The sequence below is a fragment of the Rhincodon typus genome, chromosome 15 (assembly GCF_021869965.1).
Source record: "Rhincodon typus isolate 14 chromosome 15, sRhiTyp1.1, whole genome shotgun sequence".
Taxonomy (NCBI): Eukaryota; Metazoa; Chordata; class Chondrichthyes; order Orectolobiformes; family Rhincodontidae; genus Rhincodon; species Rhincodon typus.
The window spans coordinates 48,716,744-48,733,602 of record NC_063346.1 but is presented as its reverse complement, the minus strand read 5'-3'; the positions used below and the strand labels follow the sequence as shown (position 1 = coordinate 48,733,602).

At 43.3% G+C, this 16,859-nt stretch overlaps 2 protein-coding genes across 2 annotated transcripts in view; both read left to right on the top strand.

Moving 5' to 3' along the window:
- Positions 1-16,859, top strand: part of nlrc5 (NLR family, CARD domain containing 5) — a 318,897-nt gene that overhangs the window by 231,210 nt on the left and 70,828 nt on the right. The gene's annotated exons all lie outside the window — the stretch shown is intronic.
- The window catches only part of cpne2 (copine II), a 105,332-nt gene that overhangs the window by 28,112 nt on the left and 60,361 nt on the right, over positions 1-16,859 (top strand). Inside the window, exons 2-6 of the mRNA XM_048605926.1 lie at positions 2,869-3,063; positions 8,802-8,981; positions 9,079-9,153; positions 10,722-10,793; positions 14,698-14,781. Of these exons, the coding sequence (XP_048461883.1) occupies positions 2,893-3,063; positions 8,802-8,981; positions 9,079-9,153; positions 10,722-10,793; positions 14,698-14,781 (582 nt within the window). The 5' untranslated portion in view covers positions 2,869-2,892. The remainder of the gene's footprint in view (positions 1-2,868; positions 3,064-8,801; positions 8,982-9,078; positions 9,154-10,721; positions 10,794-14,697; positions 14,782-16,859) is intronic.

The following is a 16,859-nucleotide window of genomic DNA, read 5'->3' as shown; positions in this document are numbered from 1 at the left end:
CCTCACAAATAATTTCAGCTCCTCACTCTGACTCCTCAACAGCAAACCATGTCCAACCTGAGTTTCCACGGGCCCAGTCTGAAGCAAAGTTGGTACACATCTGCAAAACGTTCTCAACCTGACATGGAAGGCATTGATTCACCAGTACCATCTTCAAGCCACAAAAACAGCTACAGCTTCTGAGTAATTGCGTATTCTCAGCTTCTAGATCTGCCCTCTGTTTTCTTCAGCCTGCCTGTAATGCACTCTTTCGATTTTCATGTAGTTTCAATCTCCTCAGAAGTTACAGTTTCTAATCTTGGTTACAATTTTAGTTTCCCTTTTCTGGTTGTTTTTTTTTCAGTGAGGGTCCATCTAAAACAAAATAAAAGCTCTGAAAGCACAAACGCCATCACATTAAATACATGTCCAAATTTAATCTTTCTATTCATCTATGGACTGCTCCCATTTCCTTTTTCCTTACGGGAATGCATTGGGCCATGCAAGCTTTCCATTTCCTGTATTAATACTGCCAGTTTTTGGTCTGCCGTTCTAGTTGATCATTTATATATTCCATTTTAATCCATGCTAAATTTTTAAATTAAATACCTTTTCTTTTAATAATGAACTATATTGAGGTCAAGTTTTCCCAAAAGGTCCCCTACTTTTAGCTTGTCTATTTTCACTGCCTCATGACCCAGAACACTATCAAGGATCATTTCCTTTCTTTATTAAGTGTAGCAATCCAATTACTGAGGGAGAATATGTTCTGAATGCACTTCATGATTTTTGTACTTACATAATAAACATTACTGCAGTTAGGACAGCTGATCCAAGATTCATATTAATGCATGCTATTGGAGTGGCATGATGGTTCAGTGGTTAGCACTGCTGCCTCACAGTGCTAAGGACCCAGGTTCAATCCTGGCCTCGGGTAACGGTCTACGTGGAGTTTGCACATTCTCTCTGTGTCTGTATGGGTTTCCTCTCACAGTCTAAAGATGGGCAGGTTAGGTGGATTGGCCATGCTAGATGTTACCTTGTAGTGTCCAGGGATATGTCAGTTGGGTGGATTCTCCATTGGGAATGTAGGGTAGGGGGGTAGCCCTAGCTGGGATGTTCTTCAGAGAGTCAGTGCAGACCCAATGGGCCAAATGGCCTGCTTCCACACTGTGGGAATTCTATGATTGATGTGTGGCTGAGTCATTTTCAACAGACAATCTGCTTAAGATTTCACAGGTATGCAAATTGTAATATGCAGTTAGGAAGTCCTGAGACAGAGTTTGTTCAACCAATGACACAGCAATGAGTTACAATTTTAATATTGATGATAACTGGGAGTTAGAAGACAAATGTCAGAGGAGCAGTGAAGATTGTATCAACTAAAAAGAAATATTATTTTTGATGGAAATTGTATTGCAAGGGAGATGCTAGAGGCTTGAGAAGGAAGTTTACATTGAATTGGAGATAGTAGGAACTGCCAATGGTGGAGTCTGCGATAACAAGGTGTAGAGCTGGATGAACACAGCAGGCCAAGCAGCATCAGAGGAGCAGGAGAGCTGACGTTTTGGATCTGGACCCTTCTTCAGAAATGGGGGAGGGGAAGGGGAGGCAATGATGGAAACCCCACCCCCACTTCCTACCTACACTCACCTTTACTGGCTTCATCCCCGTCTCCTTGACCTGTCTGTCTTCTCTCCACTTATCTGCTCCTTTATCCACCTTCTATCATCACCTCCCCTCTCCCTATTTATTTCAGAGCCCCCTTCTCCTCCCCCATTTCTGAAGAAGTTTCCAGACCTGAAACGTTAGCTTTCCTGCTCCTCTGATGCTGCTTGGCCTGCTGTGTTCATCCAGCTCTACACCTTGTTACTTTGAATTGCACCTGAGCAGAAGATGGTGGAAAAGCATCGTTAAGCCTAAAGAGCAAGTGTTGAAACCTTAGGTTCATGGGCTTCTTGAGTGATAGGCAAGCTAAAAGAAAACAACTTTTTGGAAGCAACTTTATTAACTGATAGAAAAGTGGGATTCCATTTGAAAACAGCCGAATTTATGAGATCAAGAATGTAAATAAACCCTCAAGATGCAGATTTTTTTTTACTTATTCATGGGATGTGGGCATTGCTGGCTGGGACAGCATTTATTGCCCATCCCCAGTTGCCCTCGAAAAGGTGGTGCTTAATTGCCTTCTTGAATGGCAAGGGAATTTCAGGATTTTTACCTAGTGACACCAAAATAATGGTTATATATATTTCTAAGTCAGGATGGTGAGCGGCTTGGAGGGGAACTTGCAGCTGGAAGAGTACACAAATAAATAAACATGTAAAACAGAAGGTGCTGGAGAAACCCAGCAGGTCTGTTGGCATCTATGGAGAGAGTAACAGAGTTACATTTTGAATCTGGGATGATCTTCTTTGAGTTCTGAAGAATAGTCCCCTCGGATTTGAAACGTTGCCTCTGTTTCTCTCGCCACAGATGCTCCCAGATCTGCTGCGTTTCTCCAGCAATTTTCGTTTCTATATCAGATATCCAGCATTCTCAGTGCAGTGCTTTTATTTGAGGGAGATTTGTTAGTTGAGCGTGTAACACATGTTTAGCTCCAGTTAAACAATATATGCACTTTGCCAGCCTTTTTAGGTATTCACATTTTTGTTGTGCACGTGTCATACCTGCTTTTAACACAATCTATAGTATTTGATGTCATTATTTTATTGTAGGGAGCACTGTCAAAGTTTGATTTTAATTAAAATTGATTTCAAAAGTCTGCTTTCAGGTGTTCGGTGTCTGCAGATGACGGTACTAATTTTGTTTTCTCTATGTGGCTACTGTTGATCTCATACAAGGTGACTTACCTGGAAGTGATATTTTCCTTCTCTCTCAAACCCACAGGTTGGACTGCACTGAAATAGCTACATGGCTTACACACTAACCCCAGATCCTGCAGCACTTGTCGGCTCAGCCCAGTGCTGTGTCTGTAAAGTGGAGCTCTCTGTGTCTGGCCAGAATCTCTTAGACAGGGATGTCACATCTAAATCTGACCCATTCTGCGTAGTGTTCATGGATATCAACGGAAAATGGTCAGAGGTAGGAGAGCAATTGTTTTCCCATCTAGGTAAAGCATGTAACTTCAGACTGCCTCAATCTATTAATAAAAATGTTTTTTTGAATTAACATGGTTTCCTTTTGAAAGAGTCTGATTGGGAAACATGGCAGTAAATGGTGAAGTGTAGAAAGAGATGAAATGACCAAGGCAAGAAATGGACATTTAAGGATCTGATCATTCATTTTCCCTGTCTTTATCCCCATAAGCCTTGATTCCCTTGCTGATTAAGTGTCTGTTTCACATAAAGAAGGAGAAGAAAGTAACCAGTGTGGAGCTGGAGGAACACAGCAGGCCAGGCAGCATCAGAGGAACAGGAAAGTTGATGTTTCGGGTCTGGACCCTTCATCAAAACTGGGGAGGGGGAAGGGAGCTGGGAAATAGAGAGAGCAGGGGTGGGGCTGGGGAAGGTAGGTGGGATGGTGATAGGTGAGTGCAGGTAGGCAGTGGTGGGGATTGGTCAGTGAGGTGGGAGGGGTGGCTAGGTGGGGAGGAAGATGGACAGGTTGTGTCACGTCAAATAGGCAGGAATGAGCGGGAGGGATGGATGTGGCATGAGGCTGGGAGTGGGGAGATTTTAAAACTGATAAATTCTATGTTCAGGCCATTGGGCTGTAGGCTCCCGAGGCAGAATATGAGGTGTTGCTCCTCCAGCTTGTGTGAGGCGTCATTGTGACACTTGAGAAGGCCCAGGATGGACATGTCACCAAGGGAGTGGGAAGGGGAGTTAAAATGGTTAGCAACCAGAAAGTGTTGTTGATGATAGCGTACAGAGTGCAAATGCTCCACAAAATGGTCATTGAGTCTGCGCTTGGTCTCGCCGATGTAGAGGAGGCCACATTGGGAGCAACGGGTACAATAGACCAGGTTGGAGGATGTACAGGTGAACCCCTGTCGGATATGGAAAGACTACTTTGGGCCTTGGATGGAGGTGGGGTAGGAGATGTAGGGGGAGATGCGGAGGTTGGTGGGACGGTATTTGAAGACCATAGGGATTCTGTCTTTAATTTTGTTGAGGGGAGGGGGTTTGGGGGTTTGAGGGCAGAGGTGTGGGAAATGCAAGAGATGTGATTGAGGGCATTTTTGATCACTGGAGAGGGGAAGTTGCGGTCCTTGAAATAGGAGGACTTCTGGGATGTCCAAGAGTGGAACGTTCCATCTTGGGGGAGGAGGCAGAGGAATTGGGAGTAAGGGATTGCATCCTTGCAGGAAGGTGGGTAAGAGGAGGTGTAGTCCAAGTAGCTGTGGGAGTTAGTGAGTTTGAAATAGATGTCGTAACTGAGACAGTTACCAGAGATGGAGACGGAGTGGCCCAGGAAGGGAAGGGAGGTATCAGAGATGGTCCAGGTGAAAGTTGATGAACATCGACTCTCCTGCTCCTCTGATGCTGCCTGGCCTGCTGTGTTCCTCCAGCTCCACACTGTGTTATCTCTGACTCCAGCATCGGCAGTTCTTGCTATCTCAAAGAAAGTAACCTGAACCTTTTGGGAGATCTAATCCAAAGGGATGACAGGGCTGGACACCAAGGTGTCAGTGATTAAGAACTTCATTGAAATGCCCAATCAGACACAGGAGTTGTGGGAGGTACTGGGCAAGCTGACCTAAAAGTTGCAGAACTGCACCAACACTGTTGGCATCAAGCTACTGTTGGTACACCAGTGCCTGGCTGCCTCCATGCATGGGTTGGTGGTTGCCATGGTGAGCCAGGTTGGGCTGTCTCAGACTCTACCAGATCAGTACACAGACTGTACATCATCAATCCAACCATTAGCCCAGCACCAGTGATGAAGTGAGAGGGCCTGAGGGACTCTGGCCTCACTCTTTACATGGAGGTAGGGCAGCGTCAGTAAGCACCCAGTTGGAAAAGGAACCACATTCAGGCTTCGTGGAAGTCTGCTGTCAGGATACCCTAGAGGACCTTCCACCCACACTCTTCTTGCCACCTTCAGCCCTGGGGGAGTTCACATCCTGTTCCTTTGGGCAGGATGCACTCATCATGCCCTTCAGCTACAAACACCCCAGAGATCACCCAACTAAAATGCCAATGTGAATGGGCTCTAATGTAGGGCAGGCTGCTTCCACCTCAACCTTGAATCCCAGTGCTACACATAGACATAGTGGGAAGGAAAGAGAGAAACTTCTGACAGCACATGGGTGGCATGGGCGACACTTCATTGTAAAAATGTCCCCACATTTGTAAATATACATTCACTTTTTATCATCAGCCTTGTGAGACAATGTCTGTTTAGCTGAAGCTACAACACTGAAGGTACAGAGCTGAGGCATCCTTCCCACTACACAAGGGTTTATGCTCTAAGATGTGATGGTAGAGGCTCCTACAGCATGTGCAGGCTATAGGAACTTGGAAGGTGCTCGCTCCCTTGTCAATGAGTGAATTTTTCCAGGGCGCATTGCTAGTACGTCTCAGCCAGAAGTGAGACTGATATCGGGTGCTATATCATGTGGTCAAGAGTACTTGGGGCAAACAGTGCCTGCACGCTGTGGGTTATTGCTTAAGGTTTACATACAGCATAAGGTGCTCACAAGTGTGTTTCAGTTTTAGTGTTGGGTGTTGCTCGTTAAAGGGTCCCATATCGATTAGAGAACAAAGCACTTAGCCCAGCCTCTCCATGGATGGTGGGAACCGTTTCCAGCTCCATTTTGCACTTGTTATTTAGAACCTAATAGAAGGAAACAGCAGCCATTCCTCAGGCAGAGGGTCCCAGGCTCTTATCTTTGGTGAACCCCCAAATATGCAAGTTCCGTCCTTGGTAACCTCCCAGTCGACTCTCCAGTTTCAAGCTCTCCAAGGTCCAGTCTTATCTGAACCTTTAAGTTGCACTTTATCTTGCAGACTGAGATCTGTTCAGTCATTGTACCTGATAAACTAATCCATTGTCTCCCCTCCCGCCCCCTCCCATAGCAATGGTCCCTGATAACTCCCCCTTTGACTTTTAATGGAACGACCCTCAGGAATGGTTTCCTGCCTTGACCACCTCAGGACAGACAGCCCCAACTGATAGCTGACCAGACTGGACCCACAGGTTGACTATGGCCCACTACCTAGACTATAGAGGTAGGGGCCCACTGATCGGATTGTGACCCCACTACACACCCAAAATAAAAGTGGCTGGCTAACTGACTGCCCTCAAGCCCCTGTACCAATATCAGAGGCTGGTCTTGACTTACACTGCCCAGACACCTACCCCACCCTCCCTCGACTACAGAGTGTCTCCCTTTATTTGACTGACAACTCTTCTCCTCCTTATGTTTTCAGAAATGGCCATTTGGCTGGGGCACGTGAAGTGTGTTTGCTGTGCAAGCTGCTGGTACCTGAGGGAGATGTAGCAATGTAGAGCAATGTGACTAATGGTTGCTTGGTTCTGTGTCTGCACTAAAGAGGTGAGGCAGGACATAAATACTGTGAGCTTCTAAGCTCTGGATGAAGGAGGAGAGTAGGGCAGGGATGCTGAGAGCATCAAAGTGGGCACATAATGAGTGAATGCTGAGAGAGCAAGCGAGCAGCTCCGAAATGCAGCTGGGTCCAGTCCATGACTTGTGTCCTTCCCTCTGGGCTAACTTTCCTTGCTGTATGAAAGCTGTTGGCTCACTCCAAATTGCAGCGTTGAAGTACAAAGCTGCCTTGTAAGTGGATTGATGATGTGCCAAGAGGGTGCGGTGAGGTTGGTGTATGTCAGATGCCAACGTCTGTAGATGGTTGGATCACTGTCCACAGTGTGCCCCGAGATATGGTGCCAGGTATCCAAGGTGGAAGGTGCCAGATAACCACTCTGACTTCCGTGTTGGGAATTGTAAATGTCTGGTTTCTATCCAGCGGGTGGGAGAATGAGGAAACTGCATATTTATGAGGGGAGATTAGGTAATAATGAGATGGTAATACATGCAAATAGGCCTCTCACCACACTTGCTTGGAAAATGGGAGTTTTTGCTCTTGAAGTTAGGAAGCTCCTTTCTGGAAGCCTCACCCAATTTTCCCAAGCTTCTCACTCTGGCCCAAATTGTTTAGTTCCTGTGATAATTTTGCCCATTGAATACAGAAATCTAACGAAGATCTGAATTTCCTGTATTTGGTTCATCTGGAAAATTCATAATCAATCCCCAAGCTTGATACAGGCAAGTTTAATATTTCTTACCCACATTTCCAAAATGAAAATGTATCACTTGGCACATCTACATCTATTGCCCAGCTCTTGTTAGGCTCACAGGCTCACTTTTTTTGAAAAGCTGGTAGTAAATTAACACAATGGAGTGGCTCGTAAGACCCCTTGAGAGTGAAAGTCAGAATCAGTCATGTTAGCGAGAGACAGTTGATTCCTATATCCAGTCTTATGCAGACCAAACAACAAGAAGATGCAACCAGTGAATTAGGTTTGTTAGTAATTAGGATTACTGTTACCTTAAAGTAAAATGACCATTTTTACTTCTTTAGAAGTAGTTCTTAGGCTAATTATCTTCTATGATGTGCAGAGTCAGAGATAAAACAGTTCTATAAAGATACAAACTTGCAAATTTGCACTTTAATCAGTACTTTGCAGACTGTGTCTTCTGTTCCCTTGAGTTGTAAATAGCTCTTTGTTGATGCAGAATGTCTATCTGAATTTATTTTTAAAGAACAGCATTGCATTCTTTAAAATAGAACAATGGCCCATGGCATTTCACAGAGTTACAATCAAAAAAATGATACTTAGTCAAAGGACAAGTTGTTAGAAGAGTTGAAATAAAATCTTGGTCGAAGGGTTGGGTCCAAAGGAATGTTGTAAAGAAGAAAAGCATCTGGATGGATATAGGAATAGGAAGGGATAAGAGGGATATGGGCCAAATGCTGGTAAATGGGACTAGATTAATTTAGGATATCTGGTTGGCATGTATGTGTTGGACTGAAGGGTCTGTTTCCATGCTGTACAGCTCTATGACTCTAAGGGAATGTGCAACACCAAATGGATGTGCAAAGGTAATTCAAGAGAATATGACCTGGGCAGATGAAAGTGCAGTTGTCATTGGCAGAGAGAGCAAGGAGCAGATGCACGGGATTTAGGATAAGAGTTTGAGGGAAGGGCATATTAGGGTTAGAGAAGTTTGCGATGATTGGGGAAGGACAAAGTCATAAACTTGAATAATAGAAACTATAAATTTGAGATACCTGGGGGACGGACAGCCAGATGAAGAAGAGAGATAATGGCTTACAATTTATTGCAAGTCCCTCAAAACTCTGTTATATTCATTCAAGTTGCTAGGAGGGAGAAAACTGTGGGTTTTATATTAGTGCCAGGCCACACACAGAGAGAGAAGGATATATTGTTTTAAAAATGAACACATCACATGGCACAAAGTAAAAATCGAGGAGTGAGCCCGGAGACATAAGCCGAGGATGTTTAGCTATCCCACGTAAAACCATCTGCTGTAGGAAACATTGAGAAAACCAGACCTGAGGAGCATGTCTCTTGTACCGATTCACTCCCCCACTCTTAAACAGATTCGTGCAAAAGATAAATGTTGTGATACCTTAATGGAAGGATGAGCTCAATGGATTGAGCAGTATCCCAGATCTCTATCTTCTACAATACAAAAATTAAGCTTAGCATGTTACCCAGCATCTACACCTCTGTATACTATATTAGGAAATAAATACCCAGTGTACCATTTGTTTCCATGTTAGGACATTTGCCTAAAATTAAACTCTTCCTGTTGTCTCCTCTGACAGATTGGCCGAACAGAAACAGCCATGAACAACCTAAATCCAGTATTTGCCAAGAAATTTGTGGTAGACTATCATTTTGAAGAAGTGCAGAAACTGAAGTTTGCCTTGTTTGACCAAGACAAATCCAGTAAACAGCTTTATGAGCATGACTTTCTTGGAGAATTTTCATGTACGCTCGGAGTGGTGGGTCTCTCTTTTCGTACAATCTTGAGTTATTCCAAATCCTCCCAAATCTTCGCTAACTTCAGTTACAAAAGTAAAATTTTGATTCATGATGCAGATTGTTTCAAGTAAGAAGATGACAAGGCCGCTTGTTCTGACCAATGGGAAACCTGCTGGAAAAGGAACAATAATGGTACAGTCAAGTTTAATTTTAACTTTTGTTAGAGTCGCTGATTTTTCATCGTTTTTATTTTATTCGTTTATCAATTTTGGTTTGGAGCTGTGAACTGGGAGCAGTGATCTAGATAATTTTTGAAATGTGGGTAACAGCTTGTGTTAAAAGGAAAACAGACCAATCAAGCTTTTAAGGAGAAAATTACTGCAGATGCTGGAATCTGTACTGACAACAAAAAATGCTGGAAATCACAGCGAGTCAGGCGGCATCTGTGGAGAGAGAGCAAGCTCACGTTTCAAGTCTGAATGAAGAGTCATCCAGCTGCCTGACCCTCTGTGATTTCCAAACAAGCTTTTGTTTATTTGTGAGGTCAGGTCTGAAAATTAATTGCAGATTCGTTCCTGATCAAAAGGTTCTGCAGATAGTTCATCATCAGAGAAGAGCATTATGTTTAAAAAATTAGCAGAAGTTGGCTACTAATGAGGGCAGTACCTGGAAATTGGTTCCATCATCTCCAGAAAAGACCTTATGTTCAAACAGATGGCAGACTTGGAATGCTAACTGGGACCTCATAAAGGAGATAGTCTATGAGGGAGTTGTTGGAGTTTGATTTGGGTTTTGGACTGTGTTTTCTGTGAGAAGGAATCTGCCTGTTGGTGCTACAGCTTAAAGTTTTGAAAGCTCACTACCTCGCCTCCCATCGGCAGTTCTTAGATGCTCACAATAGACAACTAAGTTATAAATATTACTGCCTTTATCTGAGTGAATTGGAAAGGTGACCCTGATCAAAATCTTCTGAAAATCAACCATGAAACAATCATTTATACCTGTGGAACAATGCACTGTGCAAACCACTTAAGTAATCTGAAAGCAAAGGTTTTTGAGGTTTATAGCGTAGACCAATTAGATTACTATGTTTAACTTTGCTCTACTAAAGTTATATTATTGTTAATAAATTGCTAAGTCTTTTGTTTAAGTTACAAACTTGTGTCGAGAATTGAGTATTCACAAAGTGTGGGATTGGTGATTCAAAAGTCTGGTTAGGAGCCATTGAGGTCAATTTTGTGTGTCTTTGAATGTTTGAATTTTACTGCGTTGTGAATACAGAGATAGAAAGGCTGATTTTGGTTCGGCTGATGGTCTCCATGTTGTAACGCTTCCACTATTTCAGCAAAAGAAACTGTTAAAATAAAATGAACAAAACGTGACAGCTTTACCATTCTGGTTTACCATTCTGACCAGATCAATTGTATTGAGTTTCTGATAGAATTACTATTTGGAACTGGGAGTTGATGCAAGGAAGAAATAAAATTGGAGACACCAGAATATGCTATATTCTTCTTGTCACTATGCAGCTGATCTGAGTGTGCTTGACTTATCACTTAACACCCAACTAAATTAGTGAATAAACTTGTGAATTATATACTTGGACTCCATGCTGGCTCCTCATTGAGTAGATTTTGTGCTGCTGTAAATTCTAAGGCATTATAAAGTCAGCCACCTAATGTACAGGAGGCATGTGGACAGTGACAGATTGAATAAATTTACCAAATGAAATGTTGATGCATTTTCACCTGCCTTTACAGATAAGTGCCCAAGAAATCTCCGATAATAGAGTAATCACCCTCAGCATGGCTGGAAGAAAGCTGGACAAGAAGGTAAGCCTTTGTCTATGATATGGTGGATAGAAACATAGAAAGGACTGCAATCACCCCATTGTTTTTCTCACTATCAAGTGAAAAATGTTCTGAAACGATACTTCAGTGAAACTCAGACAGAAGTTCAAACTTAATTACTACCAAGCGCGATGAATTGCTTGCTTCCCAATTCGATGCTTAGCTCGCTTTAGATTTGAATAATTCCTGTGGTATTATGTGCTTCATACAGACTGTGGTAACTACTGCATGGACCTAAGACTGCCTTTTAAAACTCAGCTGAGTTCCTTTTTAAATACCAATTGCTGATGCATAATTTCTCAGCAAATCACCACAGAATGATTCATAGGTTAAATTATGAGATTAGAGCCCACAGTGTTGGAGGTGGTATATTAGCGTGGATGAAAAATTGGCTAATGTGCATAAACTGGCAAGTGGGGATAACGGGATCTTTTTCAGGCTGGTGAACCTTGACCAGTGGAGTTCCAGAGGGTTCAATGCTGGGACTGTAACATTTTACAATACAAATTCATGGCTTGGATGAATGAAGTGAATGTATGGTAGCCAAATTTGCAGACGACACAAAATTAGCTGGAAAGGCAGATTGTGAGATGGATATAGACAGTTTACAGAGAGATATTGATGGGTTAAGTAAATGGGCAAAACATTGTAGGGCATTTGGAGATCCTTGTACATGAAACACAGAAAGCTAGCACACAAGTGCAGCAGGCAATCGGGAAGTCTAATGGAATGTTGGCCCTTATTTTAAGGGGGTTGGAGTATAAGAGTAGGGAAGTTTTACTGCAACTGTACAAGGTGTTGGTGAGACCACATCTGGAGTACTGTGTGCAGTTTTTGTCCCCTTATTTAAGGAAAGATCTTTTTAGAAGCAGTTCAGAAAAGGTTCACTAAGATGACCCCTGGTATGAAACGATTAACTTGGCGACAAAGACTAAACAGGTTGGGACTCTACTAACTGGACTTTAGAAGAATGACAGGTGATCTCATTGAAACATATAAGATTCTTAAGGGGCTTGACAGGGTAGGTGCTGAGAGGATGTTTCCCCTCATGGGAGAGTGTACGACCAGACGCATAGCCTTAGAATAGAGGAGCACCAATTTCAGACTGAGATAAGGAGGATTTTTTTCTCTCAGAGGGTGGTGGTTCTTTAGAACTCCTTGCCACAAAGAGGTATGGGGGCAGAGTCCTTGTATATATTTAAGGCTGAGATTATCACCTCTTGATCATTATCCGAGATCTTTATCATTAGGAGAATCAAACGTTATGGGGAAAAGGCAGGAAAGTGGGCGTGAGGAATATCGGATCAGCCATGATCCTATTGAATGACAGAACAGGCTCGAGGGGCCGAATGGCCTAAACCTGTTCCTTTTTTTTTGGCCTCCTTCTGGTCATTTGGATTTCCATCTGGGACATCCAATACCAAGATCTCAGGGCACACTTTATGGGCAGTGACCGGACACAACCCCCTTTCACAGGCTTTGGCATCACCACATCTCTTTTGGCACATCTCTGATCCATTTACAAAACGGCTCTGTACTTCAATGCTGCAGTTTAGGTTGAATCAGAATCTTTCATTGCAATGCTGCTGCAAGGACAGTTAGCCAATAGAGAAGGATACCTAGCTCACAAATTGAACCAGGCTGTATCTCCGGTCTGCTTGTTTGCTCTGGGGAAACCATTTGTGGAGATTGGAAGCAGATTGCTGGGATGCAGAGGGGATAAGAGTTGGGAATGGAGGCTGTAAGTGAGTGGAGACTAATGATCACTAAAAGCAGAAGGGGTAATGTAGAAGTGTATGTGAAGGAGGCATCATTCACACTCAGCAAACACTCACTCCGATGGCAAGGTCAGTGCTCTCCTGGATCTGGCAGGTTGACTAGCTATGTCTGGGGCTGAGGGGGTAAAGTGGGGAGAAGAAGATATTGATAGATGGGTTGGGTGGGAATGTTGGCAAGTTTAACACCAGTGGTGTTCATAGAGAGAGCTACCCAGAAGGAATGTGTATACCTGGGGGCTCACCAAGGATAAGAGGCTAAGCCTGAGACGCATCTGTTTCCTTTCATCAGGCTTTAAGTAACAAGTGTGCAATGGAGCAGGAAGTAGCTGCTACCACATGTGGACTAAATATTTTGTCCTCTGAGGGTGGGAATTCATTTTTCAGCGATATGAGACCTTTTGGCCTCCTTCTGGTCATTTGGATTTCCATCTGGGACACCAGATACCAAGATCTGAGGACACACTTTATGGGCAGTGACCGCACACAACCCCCTTTCACAGGCAGCATTACATAGACACATAAACAGTACTGCTGAAGGACATGTTATGTGAACCTGAGGCTTTAACACTGTGTAGAGTCCAGATCCTAGCCCCAGGAGACCCTGAGTGTGTTTGTACCTCAAGAGCCTGTCCAAACGCAACTTCACCCTCCTCAGTCCAGCCTCTACAGGGTTCAGAGGAGCTGGCAGTGTGGAGGGGTGTCAAGTATCCCAACAATTGAAACATTTCTAACTTGCTGTTTTGCCCTTCTTCCTTCCATTGTGTCTCTAAGAGGTCCTTATTTTGTGTGTATGGGTTGGACTGTAAAATTATAGGCATTTGGGAGTTGTTCACCCACTCATACAAGCACTTACCTGAAGATGGCTGAAAATCAGACCTCACAGGAAAGAGGCACTTGGTAGATTATTTTTGAGGCAAACAATCCGGTTATTCAAATAGTCAGCTTGAGCATTGTCCAGTAATGATTCTTACCCCCTAAGCCAAGGGGTAGTTGACACCTCAATGCCCTTTGGCAGTTCCCCTCCAAGTGCATTGCCCCTTGTCCTGCCGTAACTGTATGTGCTTCAATAGATGGAATATTTTCACCTTCTAAAGGGTCTATATTGCTCAGAAATGATTTCCCACCCTCGGAGAGTTACAGTTACCCAGCCCAATTAAACTGGAACCAGGTTATAATCACGTCTTTGGGACAAACTGAATATGGCTGTCCAGTTTTCCTTGTCTTTTCAGACTCCATTATCTGTCAGAACTGTTAGCTGTATAAACTGCTCACTAACCTCATGTGCATCACTTCCTCATTAGGTTGGGGGGGGAGGTGGTGGCACCAAGAAATGGTGTCCCACCTTCTCCATACCCCCTCCCCAAACCCAAGCATAAATGGCTTCTGTGCTTTTATTTATAGAATATGCCCTTGCTTCATATCTGCAACCTGTGCTGAAAAAGCAGATTGTTCACATTCATGCGGGTACTCATTTCAATATGTAGGACCGAGTGGGAGGTTCAGCTTGGAGCTGGGAGCGATGGGTGCATGATGCTTAGGAGCCTGTGCAGTGAGGCATGTTGGCATGGCTGGCGCAACAACCACAACTAGGTGTGTCTGTGCCCATAGCTCTGCATTTGCATCTCACCCACCTCTCTCTTCCGAGAGCTCCACCCCAGGACTGCAGCCTTAATAGCTTGTACAAATGTGGCCCAGCCATCGACAGGCTGGAAGTGACTGGCTAACAGAATGGAACGGCAAAAGGATGCTATTTATTTGGATTAAGTATGGAGCATTTTGATTTTCTTTCCAGGCCATACCATTTTTCAAGCTGCTCACACACTTGGCACCAGCATTCAAGAACATTAGTGAGTGTTTCGCTGCGGTATCACATACACACACACGCATACACACACACACACACACACATGTACACACATATACATGATATATATGATTTTGGAATCCTTCTTGCATTACAAGGGCCTTTTAATCTGCAGTAACCCCGCTTGACAGAAAGATGTCTTTCTTTAGTATCGAACTATCTAAAAATCCTGGAATGGCACCCTCCCAAGAATAATTTGAATATTGCTGCCATTTAAATAGGTCTTATTTTAATTTTCTTACAGGATCTTTTTGGAAAATCCGATCCCTATTTAGAATTCTATAAACAAGAGGAAGACGGAAAATGGATGCTGGTACATCGAACAGAGGTAGTTTTCTTGTCTTATTGAACCGAATCGTCTGCTTTTAGTGTGGTGAGAATGAGGAGCAAAATGTTTCCCCATGACACTGGCTTTAGTATGAAACCCCCTCTATATCTGCACAGGTAATACTCCCATGTGCCTATATTAAAACACTGCAACACATTGAGTTTACCAGTTTTGGTTTTTGAGGGGGAGGGGTGGTAAAGAGGTTCGAGTGGGAGGGGATGGTGGTAGTGAAAGGAAGAGGAGGTGGGGTTGTTGGCAGAGGTTGAATGAGGGGAAGTAGGGGAACTGACAGATTTTTCAAGAAAGATTCAGAACTAGCGAGCCCTACTACCCAGAAGGGCAGCAGGGACATGCGAATGCCACCACCTACAAGTTCCCTTTCAACTCTCATGCCTTCCTGACTTCGAAAAATGTTACCATTCTTTCATCGTTGCAAAGCGTAGAACTTTCTACCGAATGACACTGAGGATATACGTACAGTCACATGGACTGCAACACCTCGAGAAGGTGCATCATCACCACTTTCTTAAGGGCAACCAAGGAAGGGAAATTCATATTGGCCTTGCCAGGGATGTCCATATCCCAAGAAAGGGCAAAGATACTATTGGGACTTTTTTCACTGGAGCATAGGAGGTTGAGGGCTGACCTTCTCGAGGTTTATAAAATCATGAGGGGTGTAGATAAGGTGAATGATGAGTGTCTTTTCTTTAGGGCGGGGGAGTTCAAAACTAGGGGACGTATTTTTAAAGTGAGAGGAGAAAGATTTAAAAAGGACGTGACGGCAACTTTTTTATTTACACAGTGGTTAGTGTGTGGAATAAGCTGTCAGAGGAACTGATGGATGTGGGTACAGTTACAACATTTAAAAGACATATGGATAAGGACATGAATAGGAAAGGTTTGGAGGGATATGGGCCAGGAGCAGGCAGGTGGATCTAGTTTAATTTGGAAACATGGTCAGTGTGGACTGGTTGGACCAAAGAACCTGTTTGCATGCTATATGACTCTATGACAATTAAGCCCCTCCTTCTATTAAAAGCTGATTTTGAATGAATCACTTGGGAACCTGGTTCAGTTCAGCATAAGCAACAATGGATACTTCTGTTGTTTCTGTTCATTTATATCTTGTGGGTCAAAGGATTCAAACTGTTGTGAATGTTAATAGAAACTAAAATGAGAAGGAGAAGTTGCATCTGCTGATTTTGAGCTCCCTGTCATTAGTTCCCCAGCATCCACCATCCGTCTTCCTGTATCTGTAATTGCACCTATGTTTTGCTCACCGTTGTTAGTGCCACTTCGCTCGTGTACAGAAATCTAAAAACTAAAAAAAACAGAGCATGATGAACTGAACGATCAATGCGCCACCCTCAAGTTCTGATGCTATTTGTGTTCCAGTGGGGAGGCTTGCATTGTGTCTTTCATTTCTTGACTTATCCAGTTAGTTTCCTACAGGAACAAAAAATCCAGTGTTCACAGGAAGCCATGTAGTTATCCTTTCATGTAGTTAATGTATGGAGCTGCTTCTCAATCCATCTGACAATCCTGCAATCATTGAGATTCAATGAAATTGTTGAGCAGCTTGCCACAGAGAGACACTGCAGCTTGTGCAGGAATTAACAGTGAAATATTATTGGCTTCCTTTCTGTATCTCTGAGACTCCTGTGATTTCTGCAAGGATCTACTCCAGGCTCTTGGGCAGGGATTTTTCAATCGTTCTTCAAGAATTGTTTCAAAGGTTTTATAGTTTGAGTTAAATATTTGGATAAATTTATTGAAGTGCAATGAGACATTCTAGTGCTTTTCAAATTTCAGAAAATCAGTGACAAAATTTGTCCTGTCTTAATACGTTTGGGCGTAAATTCTCTTTTATTTGTGTCCATTTATGGTGGCATATTAGTCCCATCTGCTTCTCGTTACTCTTTGCAGACTCTGACATCTCCCTAGTTCAGTCTGACAATTATTGGTAACATTTAGGAACTTTACCATTCCACATGTATAAGTTAAAGTATTGCTTATCAGTAGATTATTCAATAGCGAGAAGCTACTGTGCTCTTGGATAAGTTTGGTTTGAGCTTTGC